The sequence below is a fragment of the Leptonotus elevatus genome, chromosome 12 (genome assembly GCF_054856555.1).
Source record: "Leptonotus elevatus isolate MCC_2025b chromosome 12, RoL_Lele_1.0, whole genome shotgun sequence".
NCBI lineage: Eukaryota > Metazoa > Chordata > Actinopteri > Syngnathiformes > Syngnathidae > Leptonotus > Leptonotus elevatus.
In genome coordinates, this window is record NC_141250.1 from 8,623,738 (window position 1) to 8,635,287 (window position 11,550).

Genomic DNA, 11,550 nt, shown 5'->3' on the forward strand with positions numbered 1-11,550 from the left:
GAAGGGAAACGGGAGAAAAAGTCGTGTTACTTGTTTTATTTGCAAAGTTATTTGTGTTGGCGATCCAATAGAGAGGATCGCTCATGAATGATTGCAGAAAATTCTGAAAAATATGTGATAAACCAGTAATTTTTGAGAGGTACTTAAGGTGTCACACGGAACTGGAGGGCTATTTAAAAAAAAAAAGAAAAAAGAATGATATTGAAGAGTGGAGTAGAGGGCGAGTGAAAAAGGACAGTTGTTTTGTTGTTATTGATAAAGTGCCGCTTAATTAAACCTTTTACCATCCGGTACATGTCTTGTTCTCATTACATTGTTCACATTACATCCCCAGTTAAACCTCTTTTTTCCCCTATTCATTTATTCTATTTTAAATTATTTCCTAATTTTATTTCTAACTATAGGGCATTCCCCCTTTTATTATTTATACTTACAATAAAACGAATTTAGGGAAAGCATTTCTATGACCAACCAGCAGGCAGACCCGTTCACACAGGTACCCCCAAGGCCACACACCCACGGGGACGAGCAAACCACATCCAACGTGAGGAAATGCATCCCACCTTATTTTCAGCCAGCCGGATGTTGAATGCTCGCACCCTAGCAGACGGAAACTCTTACCGATCCTGTTCATGACCCCAAAATTGTTGTATATTTTCTTTGAGAAACGAGGCAAGCAAGCAATGCTGGATTGATGATGAAAAAAAACTTCACTCACACAGCCTTAATTGTAGATTGGAACAAGATTGTATTCTTTGTATTCCAGAAAGTACAGATGATGTAAACAGACTGCAAGCCTCCTAAAATTGTTATTGTGCCCCCAAAAGACTTAGTGCCTCCCTTCTCCACCGGCCACATATGGCATGAATAGCGAATAGCTAATGTTTATTTGTTACATAATGCATGTCTACACACAAATCATTCTTGCGCCAATCAGGATCTTTACTTGATGTGTGATAATCAACATCTTTCGTATTGCAGGCCGCAACAACTCCAGGGTAAACCTGACCATACGTAATAATATGCCATATAGATTTTTTCATATGTGGAGTGCTTTTGCTTGTTTGTTTTTAGCATTTCTCCACTTTCTCAGTCTTTTGATGCAGCCGTTTTGGAACGTACTGCAAGCACCAAATTCAAAATGAGAGGACATTTGGAGAAAAAAAAAATCATGATCAGTTTGAACATTAATTTAGAAGGGGCTAAAAAATATTTCAAGGCGCTTCAGCCTAGTACAGATATGTTTACTTTGTACTGTGGTTTATTGTGTATGTTCTCATCCTCAAATCGGCCGACCCCACTGGCACGCAGGCTCGTTCAGGGATTCAATAGAAGTTCAACTTGCCAGTCAACATTGAGAGATGCTGGACCGATACGAAAGCAAAGAAGTATTGGATCATCTTGTTGACATGACAGCAGCGCCTAATGAGATCCATGGAGGCTGAGCAACCCTCATAAAAGGCTTGACGCTCCTGCAACAACTCCTGTGTATTGTGCACATGAAGAGTGAACGCATGAATGATGAACGAAACACAAATGCTAATAAGTCTTGGTGGTTATGTTGATGTGGTAAAGTACAGATATGTTTACTTTGTACTGTGGTTTATTGTGTATGTTTTCATCCTCTGCTGTAATTGCACCATTATTTATATAATCTGGATTCACAGGAACCTTCATGAGCCCATGTATATTTTCATTGCAGCTTTGTCTCTAAATTCGCTTTTGTTCAGCACTGCTATCTACCCCAAACTGTTTGTGGGCGTCTTGTCTCATAGGCAGAGTGTTTCTCGCGAAGCTTGTCTGTTGCAATCCTTCTTTTTCTACACTTTAGGTGGATCAGACTTCTTGTTGTTGTCAGCCATGGCTTTTGACAGATATGTGGCCATCTGCAAGCCTCTGCAATATGCAACTACCATGGGCACAACCAGAGTAACCATCTTCTTGGTTTTGGCCTGGTTTCTGCCTGCCTGCCAGATGATGGTGGCATCTGTCATCAGTTCAAAGCAAAAAATGTGTCACTTTACATTAGCGGGAATCTTTTGCAACAATTCTATCCAGAAACTTTACTGTGTGAAACCAAGGTTTCTCACTGTGTGGAGTTTGTTTGTTCTAACAAATATTACTTTCATCCCTGTGCTGTTTATCCTCTTCACGTACATAAAGATATTCAAGGTGGCTTATCACAGCTGCGGGGAATTCCGGAAAAAAGCAGCAGACATGTGTTTACCCCACCTGATGGTATTATTCAGCTTCTCGTGTTTGTGTGGTTTTGACATCATCATAGCACAATTGAATTTTGATTTTTCAAAAACTGTGCGACTGATTATGAGTGTACAAATAATAGTGTACAATCCTTTGTTCAATCCGATCATATATGGAGTGAAAATGAAAGAAATCTGGAAGCACATCAAGAGACTGTTATTGTGTGGAACACATCATCCAATAAGTCAAAAGCGAAGTGAAAGTTCACGCTAAACGCTAAGGTCACAGTGATGCTCAAGTAGTCTCTTTTTATGGTTTCGCTATGTGAAATTGTTCTAATCTGACGTGATTGATCGTTGCTGTTTTTGTAGAAAGCTTGAATAAAAAGCGTTGAGGATTATTCACTTCATGTCATGATTTCATTTGTGATTTGTTACAATTTTTTTTCACAGCAGGAAAGAAGAAGAGTGAAATGTGGAGGGGATATTTTTAGTTTCAGAACACTTTATTTATCTATGTGGGACATTTAACATAGCAGAGGATAGCACTAATTTACATGAATTAACATTATGAAATAAGGCAACTAAAGGCATATTGCAAATAAGTGCAGTGGAAAAAATAAATACATTCCAGTGAGTGGTTTTGATTTTAAACTGGAGACCCCATCATCTTGCTGTCGTCGTGACATCAATTTTAACTTTATAAGGGGGGGGGGGGGGAGCATTATAGCTTGAACATTATTGCAAAAAAAATAGAAAAAATAATTAAATTAAATAAAATGTCCTGAGATTTGTTCTCTCTTATTTACAAAGTCGTTTGTGGCACCAATCTAGTGAATCCCCTTGCTGGGGACATTTGATTTTTATTTTATTTTTTAATTCTATTTGAGTTCTTCTAGTGCCATGTTCGACTCTTTTCCTGACGTTTCTTCCTGTGCCAACTATGCAAAAACCTGAAGGTAGTCAACACAAATTGAACATAGAAATCTTGCAAGGAGAGAAAAAAATGCAGAGTACTGTATATGTTTTATACATAAAAAGAAATGCTTAAAAAAAATTCTATATGGCATCTGTGTGAGACAACAAACAAACTGTCACAAGAACTCCAAACGGAATGCTTTTATTAAGTTGTAGTTTTTGTTAGCTCTACCTCCTTTTTGTGCGTCTGCTCTCTGGGTATAAAATACTTTATTTAATGTTAATGTATAGTTGCAAGCAAAAGTATGTGAACCATTAGAAATAATAACCCGATTTCTGCATAAAATGTTAATAAAATGTGATGTGATCTTAATTCACAGAGCTGCCATAGACAAAAAGTTTTACTAGCACACAAACAATGATATAGTTTATTCTCTTTTTTTTATTGAATAAAGTGCAAGGTGGAAAAAAATGAAACCTGAGGCTCATGTCATGACTTATCAGCCAACCTTGAGTCCGATCATTGTGATACAAGTGCATACTTTTGTTGTTTTAAATGTTGTGATTCCTCACAATGTTTGCTGATCATTATTTAATGATTGATTGAATATATTAAATTAAAGAAAACATAAGATGTAAGATGATGAAAGTGTACTCAAAGAAGGGCATTTACTTGTGTAAGCCTTGGTTGACCCCAAGTGTCGTTTTTGTTGTTGTTGACATTTAATACAAAATGTGAAAGCCCTATATAGGACAACGACATGATGCATATCACAACCCTAACTGCTCATCTTAAATAGTTTTGTGGTTCCTAGAATAATCTTTTTATTTTCTTTTTTAATCACATATAAGACAACTATAACATGTTTGGTCGCCCTAAGGGTCTTTTATGTATTTTTTTTTAAATAAAAAAACAATTCTTTATTTAACAAATTGTAAGGTACATACAGAAACAAACACAGTGTTACAATAACAATAATAAAAATAACCACAGCAAACTTGGATGTAGTAATAAGAATAAGAAGAATAAGAAAAGCTTTATTTAACAAAAAAATATATTCAACAAGTGTCTGATCGGGAAAAAAAATAATATATATAGTGTAATTAGACAATGATTGAACTCGTCCGTGAATGCAATTAAATCAAATACACATTTGCGCTCCTAGCGTCGTTATTGGAGCACTACAGTCGGAGTGACGTCACAACTGTACGTACCACTGCATGATACGAAGGGGGAACCGAGGGCAGTACTCTACTTAAATAGCGTGCGTGTCGCAACTTTATTAAAACGGTTGGGCACAACACTCTTCAAAATCCATTTTACGAACTTAAAAAGTCTTAAGAAGTTCTCAAAAACTAGCAAACAAAACCTAGTAAAGTCACAACTGTGGTGATGCCCCACCCTACTCTGTGAAGAAATGGCAGACGTTAGGAGAGAGGCGCCTTTTCTGAGCTCTTGTCAAAACACACAATCGCTTCGCATGATTTGGTTTGCTGTCATTGTACGTTGATTGAAAACCACAATGTGATAAGTTTGAGTACTGCAAATCAATCATTTACAAGGTCCAACGTTTCAGCATGGCCTCAAAGAAGAAGCGAACGCCTAACGTACAGAACGACAGCTGGGTTGTTATCGCTGCAGGTAACTTAACTGTCGTAGCTAGGTTCAGCAAAGCTAGCTTAACACACGGTACATTTCGCTGAGTATGACGGTTAGCTCGTGTGCTAGCGCACCACAGAGGCGTCACTCCGAGAGTTGTCGATCACCTATCCTTTTTAGCATGGCACACATACTGACTTGAACTCTGACTTTGCCTCCAGACTCCGTCATAGACAGCCAGAGGAAGGACAATGACCCAACCTTTGTGAGACTACGGAATCCAGCCACAGGTAGAACTTCCGGTCCACCTGCACGTTCTGGCTACTTTCTAAATCTGGTGCCCAAAGACCACTTTGCCCACAGGCTTGTTCTAAAAATAACATACCAGTGCTGGGACATTGTGATTTTCTGGGAATGTTGCAGAAGCAATCATTTGGAAATGTAAACACTGATAGATATGTATGGAAATAATCGTGTTGTGTATATCTGTCTCCTAGTTATTGCGAGAAATCATTAAGATAATCAGTGCATTCACACAAGTCTATGTCATTAATAACATATAGTTCAAAGGTAATTTTGAGCAAATGTGTTATTTTAGAAGTTTGCACCAAATGAGGCTCAAGAAGGCACCATAGTAATTTTCATTTGATTGTTTGACATTTGTGACTTATAGAAGTATTTTTCATACAATTATGGATTGTAAATATAAATTTACTAATAAGTTAGTGATCGACTACAGTATATTCCAATTTACGTACATGCTACTATAGGGATGGAACTCAATCAACTAAAGGATATCCATCCACCAATTTGATGTACCGCTTGCGAGCCTGTAAAAGTAGGATGTGTGTATTCATTCTAAAGGACAATTAAAAATACATCACATTCTTAACAAAAGCGGGGGCTTGGGGTGGGTCGGGGTTGGTGGGGAAGAATCCTGAATCTCCACCTACTGTATATTCAGGACTACATCAAAATCCAGTTTTGTATGTCTAATCCTACATGAGGCGGTACAAGTGTTATTAAGGTAAAGATCTCAAATAAAATACCTTTTGGTCTCCCTATAAATAAATCTATTGGCCTTGTTCCTGCAGATGCAGCCTCCCTGTACATGCTGAGTGGCGGCAAAGGCAACTTGCAGCTTTTCGAGGTCAAAGCATTTGAAGAAGACTTCCGTTCCTGGTTTGTTGGCCAGACAGTCCAGAGAGGTAATGGTTTTTGACAAAGTTTGATCAAACTATTCATGATTATGTATTCACTGTCAGTGTCCGATCTCCTGTTCATCACCTACTCTTGTTTTTACACAGATGGGAGGCTTCTGTTTATCACGCCGATGGATCCTCTTTATTTAATTTTGCCCTATTTGATCAAATCTGGAAAAGAAGTGAGTACTCATTCACCTTAAATAATTCCCATTTCCTTTGAGACATTATTGTTCCGTGGGAATGATAAAAATTTCAGGTAAATTTAATTTACTTAATCTGAATTTTTTTATTCGCTATTAATAATTTATCTTTGTTCATCTATCTATGCATGTGACATTTAGTAAGAGAGAGCAATTGAATGTTCTATCACCAGATGGCATAAGGCACGTTTTGTGACATTTTTGTTTGGTTGCTGTGAAATTATTTTAAAATCAATATTTGGAACTACTGCCTTAACCATAGAACATCTACACCAGAGGTGGTCATAATCAAGTAAAACCTAATTAGAAGCCACAAAATGGTTAGCCCACATATTCTCATATGGCATAATAATACAATGTGTTCAATCATTGCATCCTACGACTATTACCAAAGGTCATATTGCAATTTATTGAGCGGCTTGAATGTGCTTCACTCCACACCTTTGTTTATCGCCCTCTCACCAGACTTCAAAATAATTTCTGATCCATAAGGAATTTCTAAAAGCCTCCCTTAATGATGTCTTCTGCTTTTGGTTTAGGGCAAGTTCCAACCAGTGGACCAAATGGTAATGGACGAAGAGTTTCCGGTGTGTACCAGGCTTCTGAGCTGCACGCATTCTATCTCCTCCATGCATCACATAGCGGATGAAAAAGGTTAAGGAACTAATATGCTAAAGGTGGGTACATTTAAAGTCAGATGCCTCACATGTTTTTTTTTTTTGCTAGAGGTGGGAAGCCTCAAGTTTCATCGATACAGTCAAGAAAAAACAATGGCTTGGTTAAAGAAGAAGGTATATCCTTTATTCAGAATGAGTCTATCTTTAGATAAACATCACCGTTGAATTCACATTTTTCTGATGTTCCTGTAGGTGGAGAAAACAGTCCTTGTGCTCAAGACGAAAAACATCTCTGTGGGGGAAGGAGTCAAATCCTCCTCATATATCCGAGTCAAGATGGAGTCAAATTCAAGCAAAGGTAACGTTCTTTCTCCTCAAAAAAAAAGAAAAAAAATCACATTAAACGATGGCCGCTCTGAAAAATCTTTTGGAAAAACAATTCCATTAATATTGTACAAAATGCGAGAAATTCAGGAAATCATGTTAGACTTCATTTCCAGATTAACTGCAAGTTCATTTTAGTTGGTTAGTTTTGTTGTGATGGTAATACAGAGAGGAAGGGAGAAGTGCATCTATAGAACAGGAAATGGATTTTATTGCAGCATAAGGCACATTTGTCTGTGCTGGCTTATTAAGCCAGAAAACGGTCAAATTGAAGACAACTGAAATATACCATGCGGTGTAGGAATGCACGGTTAACCAGTACTAATTTGGTATCTGGGTACTGCGTTATTTAAAACTATATTATATATACTGCGTTTTGTATGGTACCGGTACTTGCAGCGCCGCCGCTCGCCAAGTAACCTTACCGAGACTCGTAGCTAGTCCGAGGAGTTAGCATAGAGCAAACAAGTAGCAGCGTATCGTTGCGGCGTGGGTCGCTTCCCCGTCTGGGAGTGTGTGCGTGCTTGCGTGCGTGCGCAGCAAGAGAAGGAGCCCATGAAGCAGGAATGAGCATATTTCAAATAAAAGTGTATTTGACTCACACGTACGGTAGACAAAAAGAAGGAGATCATGAAACGAATGATGGCTGAAGAAAATGCGCAAGGCGAAGCATAACGCAGACGCACCGGTCTGTAGACGATGTTTTAAAACCTGCCAGGCGAAAGGCGGAAACACCTCCAACGTCACAAAACATTTAAAAGACAAGCACCCTGACCTGCATAAGGAGCTCTAAGATCGACAGGTAGGCCTTCCATTACTTTCTGGTTGATAACCTGCTATTTTCCCCCCTTACACATTGTAGTTATGAATGACATAATTTACAACTGGCTGCATGGGAAGCGTAACGGCAATGCTTAAAGGAGCGGCTACTACGAGTTGTCCTTTCATAAAATCTCATGGAACACACCACTCAAAAACACTACGAAACTTTGTTTGGTAATTAGCTCAGTTGTAGAGCAACGTCCGTTACCTGACAAATACATTTCAGCTAGTCTTCGATGCAGGTGGAGCTCCCACCCGGACATTCTCATTCTCATTCTCATTCTCATTCTCATTCTCATTCTCATTCTCATTCTCATTCTCATTCTCATTCTCTCTCTCTCTCTCTCTCTCTCTCTCTCTCTCTCTCTCTCTCTCTCTCTCTCTCTCTCTCTCTCTCTCTCTCTCTCTCTCTCTCTCTCTCTCTCTCTCACATTCACACTCACACTCACACTGACATATATATATATATATATATATATATATATATATATATATATATAAAGACACAAGAAAAAAACGTCTTTAATGACTTTTTTATAAGTTGTCTTTTGATTTGGAAAAAGTACCGAAAAGTATCGAAGTACATGCTGGTACCGGAGCCGATACCAAAATATTGGTATCGTGACAACACTAATGCAGTGTAATTGTGTAGAGACTCACCTGTATGGCACATTTTAGTGCCGCCTCACGTGTTGTCAAGAGTCAATGGTGGGTACACAAGTTGCTCTGAAATTGATGAACCTTTTGCTCTTGTACTGTAAGTTAAAAAGTAAAAGCTTAAATGCTGTGTGGATGTTATGTGAGGGTGAAGTTAATCAGGATGAATTTTGTATCTGTATTACACAGTGGTTAACTTCTTATTGTTTGGAAGTTGAATGTTTCTTCAGACATTGTCAATGCCATAAATCAATGTTTTATAATGGCCACATTATTATTGGAACACAAATTATTTTATTTTATTTCATGTGAGAAATTGTCCTAAAAGTATTCAACCCCAGGTTTTCCACTGTACTTGACTTGGAGTATTTCAGAGGAACGCGTAGTACTCGTGCATCACCACTAGATGGTGGTAGCATCATATTTCATGTGTCACAGATAATTATTGAAAACCATTTCGTTCAGGCCTGATCTAACAAATCGAATGATAATCCTTCTTGTTTGATTACCTCTACACTTCAGAGGACTACCTTGGTTACGCCCATGGCCTCATCTCAGAATACATCAGCAAAGACTTGAGCAAGGACCTCCGCCATCACTTGCAGTATGTTTACATGCCCATATCCATCTTTTTGTTTTTGCCATCTCGTTATGAATATGAATTTAGCTGAGGCCTGTTTTGTCGCCATGCAGGTTACCAGAGATCACAAGTCCAAAGGAGACCGAACCACCTTCAAAGGTGCAGTATATCTTGCAATTTCATGCAAAAGGTTATCAAATCGACTGATTTGTCCAGCAGGTTTTTCTTACAAACAATGTAGAGATAAATTTGAGTGAGGTAATAGTTATTTACGTTGGCAAAAACACATGCTGCAAATGTATCAATCCGTGACCAGAGCGCAGACCTTACCGTGGGTTACCTGTACTGTCCCATGGCAAATACACTCAAAGCCTGTACAGTGAAACAGCGAATGGTGAAATCAAATCCGTTATGGTTCCGCTGAGCACTCCTTGTGGGGTGGCCCTGGCCGCTTTAGTGACCCCTCGATAACATTGAACCTTGAAGTGATTAAAGATCAAATAAAATCCAACTACTCAGAGAAAAATACCATTAAAATATCTGCTAGTAAAATTATACTTTTATCTTTTGTTTGGTGTGCCGGTACGTTGTAATGTGCAATCTTGTTTACATCCAAGCTCCTCTATCAGTGCCGTAAATGTTTATTTGCGGAAGACGCTACCCAAAGCAGCAGAGTTGATACATGCAGTTACATTCACCCTCCTACATTGTTCATACACCGTTAAGTGAAGTAATACTACGTTCGAGTGCATGCATTAAAGTTCCAATCATTTTAGGACTACTTTATCTTGTTAGCAGGCTCATTATTGTGTGAAGGCTGAGGCCATTGTGGGTGGGGGGAGTGATTTTTTTTTTCTTCCAAAAAGTATGTGTTTTCCACCAAAAATATATATATTGGAAAACAAAATCAGCAAATAGGTAAAGCCAAACCATGAGTATGCAGTGGTCCACTGTAGTAGAGGAAACATATTAACCCCCCACCCCTCAATGAAGTAATCAAATATAGTTGTTTTTGAGGATTAATCGAGGGGCCACTCAGTGTCAATTGCCCACGCCTGCTTTAGGTAGTGATGGGCAGACGAAGCATTTTGAACTCATGAATCTTTCCATCCAACTGGTTCACAAAAAGGTTCAGCTTCATTTACGCGGATTTTCCTTATCTGTTCATTAATCGCACCGACACGTGAACCACTACTTGAGACAGCGAGGCTTCATGCGTCAGCAATGATGTCATTTCCCGAAAATGAATCATGCGCTTTACAAATTCCATCCTGCATTTCACGACACACGCTTCAAAGCCTTGGCACCTTTTGACCCATCACTATATGTCTAGGTGCATCTGGTTTGCTACTGAATCCAATTAGGATCAGCACTTACTATTTGGAGGTTTGTGTGTTAGCGTAATGATTACATCCAGCACTTTTTTCCCTGGTGGGTGGAAATAAGTTTATCAGAGGAAGGCATTTTGTCTGGATGACAAACCCAAACAAACATTTTCCTTAAAAATTACTTGTGTGTGTTTAATTCACCTTTAATATTGAATACAGTATTTGGTTATGTTCACATACTCCATCAACACTATCCAAACTATAGAACACATGTTTCTCTGTTTGACAGAAACGGAAACTGTCCGACAAGCCGGTGGAGGCGGGAGAAGACTACACCAAATTCAACAGTGCAGACTTTGCTCGCAAAGTAAGTGTCTGTGATTTCGACAGACTGTTTATGCATCTTACATTCTAGATGGTCTCCTCTTTAGCAGCATCTCAGTTAACCTTGAGAGAATGTTTGTGTCGTTCTAGTTTGCTTGAACTGAAAGTGAAACCGCATGCATGGTCCATGTTTTCTTTGTCTCTTTGTAGCCACCCAAGAAGATGACGGCCGCACAGAAGAATCTGGCAAAGGTGGACAAAAGTGGCATGAAGACAATGTCGTCCTTCTTTAGCCCCAAAGTGAAAGTGGAAAAGAAATGATGTTTTTGTCCATTTTGTGCTTGCTTTTGTACACGTCACTTTTGTAATAAAGCAAAGGAAAACGTTTTCATGAGGTACTTTCACTTGTTCAGCTGAGGTCAAACTCAAATTCCTGCCATTCCCAGCCAACTTTTTAACCATTTTTTATTACTTAGTGTACAGTGGTAGAGCAAAAACACTGTCAATTTTGTGCTAATCTTTGTTGCTAAAACAGCAGCCTTTACTGAAGCACGTCAGTCTCGCATGTGAATTACAATTGCAAGACTTAATGCGTTTCTCTGGGCGGTATTACATTTATCAATAAGTGGGGGGAAGGGGGGGGGGGCTTCAACTTAAGTTTCAAAAACAATCTTGGCTCAATTGAAGAGTCCAAAGTTGTCCATAGATGTGAAT

General features: G+C 38.7%; 2 protein-coding genes across 2 annotated transcripts; both read left to right on the top strand.

The window, feature by feature from the left end:
- Positions 1 to 1,521: 1,521 nt before the first annotated feature.
- Positions 1,522 to 2,475, top strand: LOC147164425 (olfactory receptor 51E1-like). The gene is made up of 2 exons (XM_086091247.1): positions 1,522 to 1,574; positions 1,659 to 2,475. The coding sequence occupies exons 1-2, from the start codon at positions 1,522 to 1,524 to the stop codon at positions 2,473 to 2,475; spliced, it is 870 nt and encodes a 289-aa protein (XP_085947373.1).
- A 1,954-nt stretch (positions 2,476 to 4,429) lies between these two features.
- rnaseh2b (ribonuclease H2, subunit B) lies at positions 4,430 to 11,223 on the top strand. The gene is made up of 11 exons (XM_086091331.1): positions 4,430 to 4,761; positions 4,941 to 5,009; positions 5,814 to 5,927; positions 6,027 to 6,103; positions 6,664 to 6,778; positions 6,851 to 6,915; positions 6,994 to 7,099; positions 9,127 to 9,208; positions 9,298 to 9,343; positions 10,802 to 10,879; positions 11,047 to 11,223. Exons 1-11 carry the CDS (start codon positions 4,698 to 4,700, stop codon positions 11,155 to 11,157), a joined length of 927 nt encoding a protein of 308 aa, XP_085947457.1. The 5' UTR covers positions 4,430 to 4,697; the 3' UTR covers positions 11,158 to 11,223.
- Positions 11,224 to 11,550: the final 327 nt, after the last annotated feature.